The following is a 17109-nucleotide window of genomic DNA, read 5'->3' on the forward strand; positions in this document are numbered from 1 at the left end:
ATACAGACTAGACCGCAGAGGAATTCAGGGCCTTAACCTCTTTACGTATGGCCAAGGCATGATGTTCTGGAGCACAGTGGATGATGGTAGGTCTTAATTCTACAACTGATTGTCTTTGTGAGTTGAATTAACTACCGGGTATCTAAAGCAAAGCTGCTACTGCTTAGCACTGATCTTTGGCAGTGTCTTTCTTTTGGAAGAATGGCTAAGCAACTTCCCTAATTTAACATGTATATGTTAATAGTGATTCTGTGATTTAGAGGAGCTTATACTTATTTGGTTATTCTTTATATATGAATATGCTTAATCCTGTTCTGCCTGAGATTTCTGGCTGTCATATGAGGCTCTTGGCTTTGGAGGACACCAGGGTATGGTACAGACAGAACTGGGTCAGGAATTGGAAATAGGTGGTAAAACTGCTTTGTCAGTTAGTAGCTGTAACACCTTACCTATAACATGAAGGAAGTGTACCTGTCTCAATTGACTAAGTACACATGAAAGTACTAGATGAACTGTAGAGCATTCTATACTTGCAAGGTATTTCTAGTATTCAAAGAGATTGTCTAAACCACAGTACTCTAGTATATTATTTCTGACTAGTCTAGATTTGGTAAAACTGGAAAATGCTGCTTAAAGTAAATCTGTCTCTTTATATTTCCCAGTGTTGGTCCATTGACCAGTTGGGCTGGTCTCATGAAAATTGCAAAAATAAGTTGTCAGATCCTACCCCAAAGATGCTAAATTATTAGGTATGTGGTGAGACCTTTGCCATTTATTTTAAGATCCCCTGGTGACTCTTGTTGCAGACAAGCCATTTTCAGAAATATTGTTCTGGAGCAATGTTTAAAATCATTATCGGGCTTCCCTGGTGGCGCAGTGGTTGCGAGTCCGTCTGTCGATGCAGGGGACACAGGTTCGTGCCCCGGTCCGGGAGGATCCCACATGCCGCGGAGCGGCTGGGCCCGTGAGCCATGGCCGCTGAGCCTGCGCGTCCGGAGCGTGTGCTCCGCAACGGGAGAGGCCACAACAGTGAGAGGCCCGCGTACCGCAAAAAAAAAAAAAAAAAAAAAAAATCATTATCCATCAGCTGCACGAGCTGCATTTAGGTGTCTTGTATCCTAATTTTCTGTCTTTATATTTGGATGTATATCAATGTGCTGGATGTAACTTCCACCAGACTTTATTTTCAGCAAAGCCATAGAACTGTTTTTTATTGATCTTGAAGTTTCTTCCCAGAAACAAGATTTAGAAAAATGCATGTCTCTTCTTAAAACTCTTGTTATTCACCTGGAATTTTTGCAGATGAGTGACAGTTTTCACACTGAGCAATGGTCTTTGCCTAGGAAATGGTCATAAGATAAAATTTCACTTCCGTTAATGATTGTTCACTGCCTTTTGTTTCAGCCCAAATCAATAAAGTTTGGTACAGCAAAGCAGAACTTTCAGAAAACCAGTGGTTTCAAGTAGACCAGAAGATTGTGGATTTAAAAGTTTATAGTAAACTTAGCCAACAGGGTAAGCAACCTTGCAGTGATTATAACAACACTGAAGTCTACTGAATTTCCCCACGAAGGGATTGTTCCATCCTGCAATATCTCCTTGGAATAGCTTTGTGTTTCCCATTAAAATATTTCTCTGGCACATTCCTGTAGATCTGCACATCTCTCTTATCTTTATGCATTATGTATGGTCTGGTCCTGGTATATAGCTAGTCCTGTTATGGAGCTAGTAGACACAATGGTGGGTAAGGATGTTGGGCTGGGGTTTGGTATACTTGGGTTCTATTTTAAGTTCTCTTACTGTAGACTGAATTACAGCTGTGATATAATCGAAATCCCCTTTTAGTTCTAAAGTGAAACTGGTCTTCATTCTACTCATTGTCACTTGTATCTACTTGTGATGTTAACTTTGAAATATCAACTCTGGTGCTCAGATGTGTTTCTCTACCTTTCTTATAGACACAGATGCCTAACTGAGTGTTTGAGGAGGGTGATGCTGGGCTTAACATAGTAATAGATGAAATCTGCTCCTAGTTGAGATAAACACCAGCAATAATTAGTGTTAAATAGTTAACCATAGCTATCACTGCCATATATGATGGGTGTATTAGTCTTAAGGGAGTGCTTCTCCACTGGTTGGTTTTTGAAAGCTAACTAAACTTTATAAACCAGTACGAGTCATGCTTAAACTCCTGAAGTCTTGGCTTTGTGGGGAGAACCTTTATAGAATTCTTCAGTGTAATGAATGGTCATCCAAGTGATGAAGATCTGTCACTTACTTCTGAGAAGCAGAAGGAGGGTCCCTGTCACCTCTGAAGTACATTTTATCTTCAGTATATCCATAATCTATTCTAGAATTCCTGGAATATGTCAAGAGGTAAAACCTCACTAGAAGTCAAGGTTTGAGATAGAAGCCTTAGATATAAATGGCTGACTTAATCAGACTCCTGTCCCCCACCTGCCAACCCCCAGCCCTAGCAACCACCAATCTGTTCTCTGTATCTATGACTCTTAGAGGGATGAGAGAGACCACAGCCTCCATGTTCTCATCTAAAGAGAGCTTTATTTCTAAGGCCCTTCTAGTTCCGATGTTGGCTGCGTGGTGCAAAGGGAAAAGAGAACTTACAGTGGATCTTGGATGGGCCAGAGTTCACCTCAATTTTTCTTAAGCTGGTCTTTTGTCTGAACTCCTGGCCTTCTAAAACCATCCTTATCCACGAAGAAGAGTCACCAATCACTTGGTACTTAGTTGGCTAAAACGAATTAAATTGAAAAGCTATCTACTCTGGGAAAAAACATCTGGGTCCTCTAACTCTGATAGTCTATTTGCAAAAGTTTGCAGAAGACCCTTCTGAAACAGTCTAAATCAATTTTTTTGGGGGGGGGTGGGGATCCACAGGTAGTAACCGTTGCTCAAAAGACAATGGAGGATGCAGCCATATCTGTTTACCAAACCCGGAAGGACAGACATGTAAATGTCCCAGTGGGTACTACTTGGCTGACATAAAGAAATGTATTGAAGCTGTCCGATGCTCTGCGCCGTCACAATCCTGTAAGGATGGTCAGAAATGCATTTCTGTGGCGCAGGTTTGTGATGGTCGTGCTGACTGTCTGGATGGATCTGATGAAATGGACTGTGAGTAACTCCTACCCAGGACCCACCACTGGTCACCATGGTGATTTACCTTTAGTAATATCTAATTCCACAGTGTCCCTCAAGATTTTCTCCTTTAAACTGTTACTTCCTTCTCACTGTGTACTCTTGAAACTGAACAGTATGAAACTTCTAACTGTGGGCAATTGGATATAGATTATGTGGACTCTTTGTGAAAAGCTTATGTCCCCGCTGATTTGGTTTTAGAGTAGGCTGTACGAGAGTGTGCTCCACAGGGCTCAACAGTGTATTTTGTCCGAAAGAGCACTCATCTAACCCAGATCTGATTCAGTCCATGGAAACTGATCACAATAGTGAGCGTCGCCTAGGGGGTAAGCAGTTGGGCAAACTATTTGACTTGTCTTGGTTCCTCCTTTTTAATGTGGAAATAGCACTTTCTATCTCATAGAGTTCTTAAGGAATCCAAGAGAATGTGTAGAAAGCTGTCATATTAGTATATAACACCATCATGTTAGTACTTAAATGCTAGCCTCAGATGGTTGTTACAGAAATATTGTTCCAAATCGTGCCTTCATGGGACGATGTCACCGTGGCCAGTCAGCTGAGCGACCATAATACCTAATTCTGCTGGAACCACCTGCTATAGCTCCATTGGTATCAAAGTCCCCTTCACCGTAGAGTCAAAGAGACAGTGGGCTTGGTACCGAAACTGGTCATAACCAGTAAAGGAAGAGATTTGGAAAAGGAGCCTTACACTGACGAGTTCTTCTTGACTTCTCAACTTAAATTCTAGTTTCCCTAAAACCTGACTAACTGGAAGACCGCTTATTACCTCTAAACACGTCCTCTTTGAAGACAGATTGGTATGATAGACTACACTGGTCCTGAAACCAAGTATTTTAAGTGCCTTAAGATATGTAGTTTTTTATCAGCTTTTAATAGTTTTTTGTTTAGCCAAAAGTAATGGTAGTGATCATGATTTCATAAATTCAAACTTCTCTGGTTAAGTTCACTACAATTCTTGTTCTTCTGAAATAGTTCTTAATTGACAATGACAAACTTGTGTATATACTCACGCCCACACCTACTGTTTTTGTAGGTACCTATCCACATAAAACCCATTCGACACCAACACCTAAAATGTCAGAGGCTGGAAAAAGACTGACACCAAAAGCTGCCCAACCTCTCCAGGGTACCAAGTCGACCGAGGCTAAATCTCCAGGTCCAGAGGCGACGAATTATCCTGTCAGAAAAACGCTAAGCCCTCTGATGCCTGCTGTAGAGAGCAAGACTCCAGAAACCAAGGAAGGAGTTCAGCCCAAGGACTCACAGAAGGGAAAACTTCTGCTCTGTAGCAGTGATTTCTGTAATGGGAGGGGAATCTGTACAGTGGAAGGAGAGCTGAGAAAATGCAGCTGTCTGATGGGATATGGCGGGGAGTTCTGTGAAGAAGCGGCACGTAGACCTGCCCCTGGCCACATGGCCCTCAGCTTAACCATCGCCCTGTCAGCTGTTCTGGTCATTCTGGGAGCATTTGTATATTTCAGAAGAGAACACAAATTAAAACGGTGAGCAGCTACTAATGTCCTCATGGGAGAATTTTATTCCAAACGAGGCTGATTAAATAAAATTAAAATGAGATTAACGAGGTTGGAGATATGAATCCACTCTAGAAATCTGCCCTCTGAGAAAAGATTTGAGCAACAAAGCAGCCTGGATGCTGACCTGGAAAAATCATACTTGGGACCATCTCTTTGAGTGAGACCTGGGACAAACAATATTGTGAGGGGTACGTGGCATTTATGCAGATAAAATCTGCCTCAACAGCAGTCAGTGACACAGTCTCAGGGATGATGTGAGGAGAGTCCCCCCCAACGAGGCAGAGTTAGGGCCAGTGACCGTTTGGAGGAAAAATTTGTTAGGTATGTTAGTTTGCTAGGGCTGCTTAAACAAGTACCACAGACTGCGTGTCTCAGACAACAGAAATTTATCTTCTCACAGTTCTGGAAGCTGGAAGTTTGAAATCAATGTGTCAGTGGTGTTTGTTCCTTCTGAGGCTGAGGTTTGCTTTTCTCCTTGGACTGTAGATGCAGACTTTTCCCTGTGTCTTCACGTGGTCTTCTCTCTGTACATGTTCACGTCCTAGTCTCCTCTTCTTATAAGGACACCAGTCCTATTGGATTAGGGCCCACACTAATGACCTCATTTTCACATAATTACTGCTTTGATGACCCTATCCTCAAATATGGTCACATTCTGAGGTACTAGGGGTTAAGACTTCAACATATGAATTTTAGGGGGACACAACATAGCCCTTGACAGGAGGTGAAATAAACTCATGAGAGGTTTAAGGCAAAAGCATAAAGTTTTGCCTAAGAGCAAGAGTCACTGGGTTAAAGAAACAAACAAGAATAACTCAAAAATGATTAAGAATGATGACAAAATAAGCTTTAGGAAGATACACTAACTGAAGAAATTGATTAGATAAACATATTGGCAAAGGACATTAAGCAGCCTATGTATGGAGAGATGTTACAGAGATGACCGAAATCCTTAAAAGTTACACTTCCTCTGTCCAGCCTTCACTTTGCAGACTGAAGAAAAGGCCAGGAGAAATGATATATCTTTGCCTAAAGTAACACTGGTCAACAGCCAACTGGTTAATGTTAAGATGAACTGAGGTGCTTCCCTTGGGCTTCTGACTGTCAGTCAGGCCTGTCTTCTACATTAACCTGCTTTCTTAACTCACCTGTGTCCAGTTGCTACTTACCTGTTTTTGGATTCAGTTCTCACTGACTCCAATTTCCTAGTTTCCTCTCAATTGAGAAGGTGTATCATTCTGGAAGTTAAGTGAATGCCTAGTAACAAATCATAACTGACTCAAGTATTGGCCATTCTAGGCCAGTTCTTTGTTAAAGGGACAATTAAAATAGGGCATAGTTCCCATAACAACTTCTGATAGGGGACGAGTTGGCCATTTCTAACCATGTCCCATTCCCAGCTTCTACCTTAAGGAACAACTCTTTTGACTTTCTCTGATTTCTAGAAACAGTACAGCATCATCAAGGAATTTGACCTGCCATAAAGAAAATGACCAAGAAGAGGAGAATCTAATGAATAGTGAGACTTTTGTCAATGAAGCTTATGATGAAGAGGTATGCCCGGGAACTGTCTTTGAGGAAAACAGGTGGTGAGATCCAGTCACAAAATGCCCCTTCCAAAACATCCTAGCAGGGTGAAAGTAGGCAGTGTTAACTTAAAAGAGTTTTTTGTTATTGGCGAATGATGTTATCATGTAGACCAAATGAATGCTCAGTAACTTTTTTGATTTCAGATTCTGTTCAGTCTCTAGTTGTTCAAACCAAAGTGAAACATACATGAAATAGTAATCAAGAAATTTGGCTTTTGGTGGACTTCCAAAAGGAGTTCAATACTCTTGTGGGGTGGAGTGAGGTGTATTCAGGGTTAGTTAACATTACCCTTAAAATTTAGGTCCCTCCCATCCCATGATCTCTGCTAACTTCCACACAGCTCAACCACCTCTGTGTTTTTGCTTTGTTTTAATACAATGCATATTCTCTAATTTCAAGTCTCTTTTTCTACAGGAATTGTTAACCTCTTTACAAACTGATTAACCTGATAAAAAAGGAGCTGAAACATCTCAATAAAAACTGTTTATATATATTTCACTGTGTACTGTTTTAACTTCTGTAACAGTTTGTGGTAAATGGTAACTTCATATTAAAATAACTGCTTTTTATTTTTTTAATTTATTTTATTGAAGTATGGTTGATTTACAATGTTGTGTTAATTTCTGCTATACAGCAAATGTTTCAGTTATACATTTACATACATTCTTTTTCATATTCTCTTCCATTCTGGTTTATCACAGGATACTGAATATAGTTCCCTGTGCTACACAGTAGGACCTTGTTGTCCATCCATTCTCTATATAATGGTTTGCATCTGCTGACCCCTGACCCCCAATCCCTCCCTCCCCCACTGCCCACTTTGGCAACCATAAGTCTGTTCTCTATGTCTGTGTGTGAGTCTGTTTCCATTTCATAGATAAGTTCATTTGTGTCACGTTTTAGATTCCACATATAAGTGATATCATATGGTATTTGTCTTTCTCTTTCTGACTTATTTTACTTAGTATGATAATCTCTGGGTCCATCCATGTTGCTGCAAATGGCATTATTTCATTCATTTTTTATGGCTGAGTAATACTCCATTGTATATATGTACCACATCTTCTTCATCTTTAACTTCTTCCACCTGGTGGGGGTTTTAGTATCTATAATACTAAATAGTAATACATTTTTCCTTAATGGTTAAAGCAGATGTACAATGTATGTTTAATAGGCCACAAACAGGCTCGTTTGGTGAACGTAAAGTGCAGATTAAATCATCTTATTTTACTTAGTATGATAATCTCTGGGTCCATCCATGTTGCTGCAAATGGCATTATTTCATTCATTTTTCATGGCTGAGTAATACTCCATTGTATATATGTACCACATCTTCTTTTCATGGCTGAGTAATACTCCATTGTATATATGTACCACATCTTCTTTATCTTTAACTTCTTCCACCTGGTGGGGGTTTTAGTATCTATAATACTAAATACTAATACATTTTTCCTTAATGGTTAAAGCAGATGTACAATGTATGTTTAATAGGCCACAAACAGGCTGTTTTGGTTAACCTAAAGTGCAAATTAAATCATGTATAAGCCGGAAGGACTTCCCCATACCTCAATATGTGAAAATTTCTTCTATCATTTTCCCCTTTTAATTGCAAATCGTTTCATAGAAAGCATTGATAATATATTTTTCCAGCATTGCCAGACTGACTCCGTTGCCTGCTCTGGGTCCATTCATGTCCCTTGGTGCTAGGCCTACTTTTTGTTTATCTTTTGGCCTAGTTATTCAAGTTGGATTCTAAAACTAGACACACAGAGGTATTGGCACAAAGGGGCTTTGGACCAGAAGTCATCTCACCCAGCTCGCGTCTGCTAGGGAAACATGTAAACGTTACTTAGATCCCAAAGCCCCTTTGTGCCAATACCTCTGTGTGTCTTCCTGGCTCACTGCTTTATTCACACCCACATAAGGAATGAAGGGCATTGAATCTGTGAGGGGACACAGGTAACAAAGCAGGAGTATGGTCTAAAGTTCAACAGCAGCAACCTTGGGCAAATCACTCAATCATAGAGCTGTTACCCCAATGATAAAAATAGGATTAACAGAACCTACATCAGGCCATTTGGGTATCGAATTAAAACACAAAAATGCCTGCTTAGCCTAGTACCTGAGACTGATAACATGAGACTAAATTTTAACAAACACAATGATTTGGAAGACTTCTTGCTTGGAGCTTTTCCAGACTATTCTTATTTAGTTTCTTGCAGAATGAATTTGTATAGGATGCCAAGGATAAAGAGAAGTCCTAGGCTTATTACTGGGGGTGTAGTGCATAAAACAGACTGTGCTTTGCAGTCAAGTATAAAAATTCCCAAGTACAGATCAACCTGACCTGAAGAACACACGTTGGGGGCTCACCTTCCTTGAGGCTGGGAGACACGTGGAACATCATCACATTGCCTCTGGGGCTCAGCTGTATTTGAGAGAACCTATCTCAGCCGCACAGCCCTAGACCCCTCTCATCCACAGGGTGAATCTCACATTTCTCTTGCCATCTTGCCCAAGAGCCATCCTCACTGCCAAGCCTGCCCTTGGCAAGGCTCTGCCTCTGTCTGCAAAAATGCATACCGATGACACAAAAGCATCCAGATTGAAAGCCTGTATGGAAGATATACAACAGAATTATCACTTTCTGGACAAGCTTAAGCCGCTGCCTTGGCTCCTTAGACCCTAACCCTCCATCAGACTTACAGGGCTGGTGTCCTGGCTGGCTCAGTCCACTTTTGCGGGCTCTGCTGGAATGGCACTCTCAGCCCTCCCTTCTGCTCTGCAGACCCATTTCCTGTCTGGGCCCCAGAAACACCCCGTCTGCTCTTCCTGGGGAAAAGGGAGCTTACTGCAGCCAAATTGTCACATATGCACTCCTTCCACCCTGCCCACTCTTATTTATATCTTTCCTATTTTTGGTCCCTTATGAATGTGTGCCTAGGTGTTATCCCATCTGAAGTTACTTAACACATCCTGTTACGCTTTCTCTATTCAAGAATTCACAAAATATCTCAATGTCCTTTCCACCAGAAAGGCTTAATTTTATGAAAGAACACTTAAGATTTTATACTTAATTCCTAACAATCCCATCCCCTAAATTGATTGTAATATGTCAACTTCATGACCTTATCTATTTGGAGCAATGGGCATGTTATGAAGCATAAAAGCGTTCTAGTGTGATAATCTCTACATTAATTTCTTAATTTCTCTACAGCTAATAATCGTAGCAGTAAGCCTGTAGAAGATAGAAAATTTGAACTTCGTTATAGAAACTGAACTTCTGTAACCTGGTAAATAGGTTTGAGTTTTCTTCTGGAAGAAAAAGAGCTTTGGAAAAGTTAATTGTTTTATGCTTTAAGCTCAAAGATCCCTAGACAAAACTTGACCTTTTGTGTCTATTGCTAGCAATTAAGAGTTAAATTAGGCATTTTATACTGTTGTCCCTTGGTATCCGCGAGGGATTGGTTCCAGGACCCTCGTGGATACCAAAATCCACGGATGCTCAAGGCCCTTACAGCCAGCCCTCCGTATCCATGGGTTGTGCATTGAAAATATTCCATTTGCATTTGGCTGAATCCACGGATGCAGAACCTGCAGATACGGAAAATGGACTGTGCTTATTCTCTTTAGGAAACAAATTAGGGGAGGGGTCATGGACGATGGATGGGCTGTACTAAGTTCCAACTGTTTTAACTGCTGGGTGGCTTAGGAAATTCAGGAAAAATGAGAACTAGAATATGGAGTTTGTTGCTCTCAGGCCAGTTACTAATTTTATGGGTCAATCAGCTTCCCCAACGTTCACTGTTCAAATTTCACATCTCTTCTCTCAGCCTCCTCTAGTTCTTAACCCTCACTCTCAGAATATTAAATTCAGGAAGGCCCTCTGATAACACTGAATCCAGTCTTCTCAGTTACACAGCTGAAGAAACTGAAATCCAGCAAGAGCAGGGCTTAGGCTATAATTAGGGAATATATTGTTACCCACGTTCTAGAAAAATTGCAGTGACTTTTTCAGTTTCTTCAGCCCTGTGGTGAGTGGCCGTTCTTTTGGAGGCAACCATGGTGGTGGGGGAGGGTTGGCAGGCCATCTGTCACATGGATGGCCAAGATGCTTGGTCACTGGACAAGAACGCGGTAGAGCTGTACTTAAGCCGCTCTCTCCCCTTGCCCCACTGGAGAATCAAGCCCTCTGGCCAGTACTGTCTCCCCCCGACCCCCAGCCTCGTACACATTTTCCTTTATTTGTGCAAATTAAACCTCGTTTTCCTGTGTTCAGTCCTGCTTCATAAATATTTGCTGGAGGAAGTCATTTTATTGTCTTTAGTGAAAAAAGAACAGAATGTGGGCAGAATTTGTTGGGAAGATGGGGTGAGAGTTTCACGTAAGTTTTTACTTAAAATATTAAGGGAATTCCCTGGTGGTCCAGTGGTTAGGATTCCACGCTTTCACTGCCGAGGGCGCAGGTTCAATCCCTGGTCGGGGAACTAAGATCCCTCAAGTCTCGTGGTGTGGCCAAATTAAAAAAAAGAAGAAGAAATATTGATTGAGTTCCTTATTTTCCTCCCTTCCCAAAGGGAGAAAGATCTCATTTGTAATGTCTTGGGAATAGAGGAGGCATGAGTTGTGCTCTACTGGTATTTGTAAGCCAATGTAACCCAATTGACAAAGCTGCTCCCATGGCCTCCTCCCCACCAGTGCTGGTGAGCCCTTGCCCCTGGGTTTCGAGCCAGTGGCCTCAGGCCACAAATTACTTTCCAAGTACCTGATAAGCTGTGCATAAGGTGAGGAAGTACTTGGGTACAGAAATGGCTTTTAGAGGCAACTTTAATTTATTAAATTTCTAACAGGCTCTGAAGAAGTGTTATAACCATTCTAGGATTACAAAAATAAGTAGAAGCCGTCCATGCCCCTACCTTAAATTTTGAGGTAAAATAAGAAAGCACACCAAGAAAAGTACACATTTGAACATTTAAATGATATATTCAAAGATGACACCTCTAAGCTGATGGGGGGAAGTAGTTTAGGGTATGTGTGCAGGAGAAAGTGATGAGGGTGAAAAACCTGAGCCTTGGCCAAATCATGAATGGAATTTAAGCTAAGAGTGAATGATAGGTAAGGAAGATCCTGAGAGTTTTGAAGATGAATTAGTCCTTCATTTTAGGAAGGTCAGGGTGAAGATGTGAGGTGAGTGCGGGGAGAGAGATTCTGGTTATTAAACTTTCCCGTCACTTTGCAGATGTGATGAGGCTCTGAAGTTGAAAGATCTTTCTCTGCCTACCATGCTGTGAGGCTGTCTATACATTGGCAAAATAGAATGTTCTTCACCTGCTATTCTTATATCAAATTGTTTATATTTGACTCTGAAAACATTCTATACAACAGACTGAATCCAGACTGTATTCCCTCCTAAAAAAGCTATTAGACCAGAAGAGGTCCTCAGATTCGCTCAGTTGTACCCCCAGCTTCTTCCTGTCCTTATCATCCCTGTCTAGAGTGAAGGAGAAGCAAAGCAAGCCAGTACCAAGACCACTATGGAAACCTGTTTTCACTAATATTTCTTTACCGGGAAATTGGAGTTTGCTGTTCTCTCTGATGTCCAATCTTTTCTTTCAGTTCTCTGCGCAAGCCCCCTCTCCTTCCCGACCACCTTTCTTAAAATACTGCCTTTTTCCTCCAGTCCTTGACCCTAGTTTATTATTCTTCATTTTCCTTGTACATCTTTCTCATGCTAGAGTATGCAAGTTCTACAGACTTGGGCCTGGAATAAATTTGCTTTCCAAGGCATCCAAAGATGTCCTGACAGGATGACAGGTGCCCCCAAACTTACAAATGATCTAGGCCATGAAGAGGAGGGTGGCTGCTGAAGCATCTTTGACAGCACCTCCACAAGGGATCAACAGCCTGTGTGCCAAAAACCTTGCTTCTCCTTAGTGAGGGTGGGCGTCTAGATCAGAGCCCGATTGGCAGATGGGCAGAGCAGAAGCTGTGTTAATGCAGGGTCTGCTCTACTTTCACAGATTCCTCACTCCTCCAGGCAGAGCTTGATGAATCTTGAAAAGACTTCACCCATTAATGGGGACACATACTCTGTATGTCAGTAGGATTATTAAGAGTGAGTCCTCACAACACTGTAAATCAATTATACTTCAATTAAAAAAAAGAGTCTAATAAGAAAAAAAGTGAGTCGTGATGCGCGTCAGAGGTGTGAAGGGCTTGAGGCCAGGAGGCAGTACTATTTCATGTTAGAGTCTCACTGGGGTGTAGCTGCTTGGCTAGTTGCGTATTAGATTTAGGATAAGTGCTCACCCACGACAGCAACTCCTGAGGCTCCAGCCTGCCCCAGCATCTTGAATCTCAAGCCCATTGTCATTTTTTTCTGCTGTAGCACAGAACGACTCTCGGGTCAAACCCAGATCCTGCCTGATGCAGGAGTCTCATGCCATCTTGAATATTTTTATAGCAAAAAGAAGTTTAGTTTTCTTAAAGGGATTTTTGGTTTTATTTCTGTGGATGAGACAAAAATGCAGTTCTAACTCAGAGCAAATCTTAATCACCAAAGAGGAAGTGTTTTGGATATAAGCCAGTGCACAGTAACTGGGCAAGGAGAAGTAAAAACATACAAAGCACCAGTACTGATTGTTTTTACCACAGATTCCCTAGAAACAATGGAATTATGATGCGGGCAAGATTCAGTGCTTGCCAGAAACCCAAAATCGTTATGTTGTCTGCCAGGTCCTGACTCCTCAGGTGCCCAATTCCTGCCCTTTGAGGTGTCAGCTGAAAAAAGCAGGGTTGCCTTTTCTCCATTCTGGCTCTGTTCCCTAAATCAAGTCCCCTAACTCGTCTAGGCAATAGCTCTCAAAGGTCTGATTACGTGCTGCCAGTTGGGACTGAAATTTGAGTGAGGCACAGTCCCAGTGAAAGCCATGCGGCCCCAGCAGGTGTCAGTGAAGCAGCAGCATTGGTATCTCCTGGGAGCTAGTTAGGAAATCAGTTTCAGGTCTCACTCCAGACCTACTGAATCAGAATCTGCATTTGAAAAAGATCCCTGAGTGATATGCCAGCACATTGAAGTTTGGATGAAAAAAGAAATAGGTGATTCCAGTACAAAATGGCAAGGAAAATGAATCTATAATATCCCTTCCACTGCTAACAAGCACTGTGTGCTGCTTAGTTAGTTCTACTATAGCTGTGTTGTCAGTAATTACTGCACTGAATGTTCCTACCTCTGAATTGGCTACCCACAGCAGGTGTGGGGTTCTTTTGTTTTTTAATTTAATTTTACTTATTTTTTGGCTGCATTGGGTCTTCGTTGCTGTCCGTGGGCTTTCTCTAGTTGCCACGACCAGGGGCTACTCTTCGTTGTGGTGCGAGGGCTTCTCATTGCTGTGGCTTCTCTTATTGCGGAGCATGGTCTCTAGGCGTGCAGGCTTCAGTAGTTGTAGCATGTGGGCTTAGTAGTTGTCGCTCGTGGGCTCTAGAGCGCAGGCTCAGTAGTTGTAGCGCACGGGCTTAGTTGCTCCGCAGCATGTGGGATCTTCCCGGACCAGGGCTCGAACCCATTTCCCCTGCATTGGCAGGCAGATTCTTAACCACTGCGCCACTAGGGAAGTCCCTCGACAGCAGCTTTTAAAGATGAGATTCAGTTCAGTTCAAGACGCCCTGAAAACCAACTAATTGGAATTGGAGCCGGTCCTGCTAGATATTTAGTCCCGAGCACGGAACGCACAGCTGCCTACCTGTGATTTTAGGCAGCACTGTTACAAGAGGAAAAGATTTCTAGTCTCACCTCATGTGGAAACTGGTGCTTCTAGTTTTTTCAACAATAGACTTGGCTTTGCACAGAAAACAGCATGAACCTGAAAATAAAACAATCAGGGATTGAAGTGGAGCCCATTGGCTACTTTTAGTAATCTTATGCTAAGAGGTGCAAAGATCTGAGTGCTAGATTTCAGAAACAATGTATAGGCAGCCAGAAAATTGTTAGTAATGAATGCTTAAACTCCTAAAGATTATACTGGAGACAAAAAAAAAAAAACTTTTGTAAGTTGAGTAAAAACTCTTGCTTTCAAATTTTATTTATAAATAAGAGATATATATACATGTATGGTAGCCTAATGTGCTTAACAGGTTCCATTTTGTTCTAAATATTTAATATATAGTCTTTTATGTCCAGTGTGAGGTAGCCAAGAAATAGAACAATACAGCATCAGTCCCTTCATTCTCCTTCTGGCTTCTAGAAGAGAAACTCTGGAGTGACCTCAACTTTCACACCAAAAATAAGTGATAAAAATGATAGATCCTATTTACACGTGAAGAAATGTAAATATGAGTTAGTCAGGTTATTTCATTTCATAAAAGCCACTAAAGCTGCTGGTATTTGCATGGCTCTACGTTTATTTTAAGAGCCCCGTTCAAATATAACCAGAAAGGTACCGGTCTCTTGAGAGTTTGTGTGAAAATGAATTATGCGGCAGAAAATAAATTAATAATAATTATATTGATGCAAGGTTCATCAGCATTTCAGAATGTTGTTTGGAGGTGTTAAATCCGTTTTGAGCCTCTATTTGCTGATTTTGACATTGTTATTATCAGCAGGATGCAAAGTCACCCCTTCTATGTCTCCAGCTAAAAGTATGAAAAAGGCTGTCGTCCAGAAGAGGGCCCTGATCCCTCGGGGGAGAAGCACTAAACTCTATGAAAAGAAAACCAAACCCAACCTGAACTAATCGTCCAAGGAGTCGAGTTTGGCCGGGAAAGGAAGATCGCCCTCCAAACCAGTTACAGGAATGTGTCCGGGGTCCGACTCCGAGCTAGGTGTTTCCAGCTGAAAGGTAACAGCCAAGTTCAAGGTTGGCCCGTGGTGGGGCGAGTCCTTCATCCAGACAGGGCCCGGCCAGAGCAGACTGGGGCGCCGCCTACAGGTCGGAGTCGCAGGGCAGCGCGCTGCCGCAGGACCGGGTGCTGCGGGCGGACCCGCCGCGGTGGGAGTCGGGAGCCTTCTCCCCATCGAGCACTCCCACCGGGTTGCTGTAGGCCTTCGGCGGCGGCCGGGGCATCGGGAAGCCGGCCTTGCGCTGGCTGGCGGCGCCGAGCTGGACGGGCCGCGGCCGGTGCTGGCCGTCGCTGTAGTACTTGATGGCCGGCGTGAGGGCGGGCTCCGGCCAGTCGACGTTCACGGCGCTGATGCTGCTGCGGCGCGCCCTGCCTGGGGGCGCCTTCCGGCAGCTGCGACAGCGCTCGGCGCACCAAGGCGCGAAGCTGAGCGCCAGCGAGAAGCCGCCCAGCAGCAGCAGGCAGCCGCCCAGGTAGCCCAGCACCAGGCTATAGCCGACCTGCACGGTGACCGGGCTGGACTGGGCGGGCAGGACGGCGCGATCCGCCAAGAAATGGTTGTACCAGGAGACCGGGATGAGGCTCAAGAGGCCCGCGGCGAAGAGCACGACGCCGGAGAGGCCGGCCAGCGCGAAGTGGGGCTCGTCCTGCCAGCAGCGCACGCCGAGCGTCGCCAGCAGTAGCCCCAGGGCCGTGGCGGCCAGCGACGTGATCATGAGTCCCCGCGCCACCCGCACGGGCTCGGCGGCGAAGTAGTCCAAGTCGTCTGGCTGACCGCACTGGCGCTCGCGGCTGCTCTGCTCGCGGCACATGTCCCACAGGCCCTGGTACAGCACCACGTCCACCGGCTGGTCGAGGAAACCCTTCACCATTCTCCAGCCGGGCGTCAGCGTGCCGGTCAAGGTGAGTAGCAGCCCGCAGGGTGCGAGTACCATGCCCAGAGTCATCACCACCGGCGTCCTCATCCTGGACGGCGCACCTGCCCACTCCTCCGCCTCCGCCGCCGGCTTGGGATCTCGAGCCCTTGCGCCCCCGGAGAGCGCTCCGGGCTCCGGCTCCCTGAAGTCCGCACGCTCGTCGCCGCCACGCCCGGAGTCCTGCGCCCGGCTCTCCTCCGGCCGCTCTTTGTCTCCGGCGCGGGGCCGTCTGTGCTCAGCTGCCCGTCCCTAGTTCGCTCCCCGCGTCCCGGCCGCTCCGCCCTACCTCCCGCCCAGCCGCCTAATCGAAACCAGCTCGCGGGCGAGTCTGACCGAAACCGCGGCCCGAGATGCCGGCCCGTAGAAGTGGCGGCCGCCGCGGCCAAACCCGTCCGGATGGGAGGGGCTGGAGTGGCGAGCAGGAAGCCGCGCGGCCCTGCGGGACTCGGACCGAGCAAAGGTCGCCCCGCCCCTGCACCTCTGCGCGGCTCCGCGGGGCCAGCTCGGCCTGGGGCGGGGAGGGAAAGGGGAGGCGCCGCCCGAACGGCCGCACCTGGCCCGGGCACTGCGCAGGTCCCTGCTTCTCAGCAGATCTCGGTAACTAAAGTTTTTCTCCGGTCCCTGCCCGTCGACCCTGCACCTGTAGCCTGTCCTCCCTCCACCCCCAGCGGGGATCCGATGGCCCCTCGAAATTTTGCGCTGTTGGCTTGCAGCCACCCACGGCCGAGTGGGCGGAACCGCCCGAGATGCGCTGGGCAGGTGTGCACCGAGGGTCCTCCCGGTCGAGAAGCGTGTCCCAGAGTGTTGCACTTGTGTATTTTGTTTAATTTGCTTAATAAAAACGCCATACTCCGGATTAACCTTGATGGAAAAGAATCAAAGCGACTGTGTTTCTGGGATGAGGAATTACCGAGGATTTTATTTCCTTCGTTCGGCCTCTTGAAAGATTTTGAAACTGACGAAAAAATAAAGGGGGTGTGTGTGTGTGTCCTGTCTAGCACACTTTTCAGGTTTGTCTACCTCTAGGGTCCTGAGACTTTCATTGTCTT

General features: G+C 44.6%; 1 protein-coding gene across 1 annotated transcript; it reads right to left on the reverse strand.

Moving 5' to 3' along the window:
- Window positions 1–14432: 14432 nt before the first annotated feature.
- CLDN23 (claudin 23) lies at window positions 14433–16369 on the reverse strand. Its single transcript, XM_024131370.3, has one exon. The coding sequence runs from the start codon at window positions 16106–16108 to the stop codon at window positions 15227–15229; it is 882 nt and encodes a 293-aa protein (XP_023987138.1). The 5' UTR covers window positions 16109–16369; the 3' UTR covers window positions 14433–15226.
- Window positions 16370–17109: the final 740 nt, after the last annotated feature.

Source organism: Physeter macrocephalus, chromosome 20 (assembly GCF_002837175.3).
Source record: "Physeter macrocephalus isolate SW-GA chromosome 20, ASM283717v5, whole genome shotgun sequence".
Classification (NCBI taxonomy): domain Eukaryota; kingdom Metazoa; phylum Chordata; class Mammalia; order Artiodactyla; family Physeteridae; genus Physeter; species Physeter macrocephalus.

Coding starts and splice junctions, on each gene's coding strand:
- CLDN23 (XM_024131370.3), bottom strand. CDS start 16,108: ATGAGGACGCCGGTGGTGATGACTCTGGGCATGGTACTCGCACCCTGC.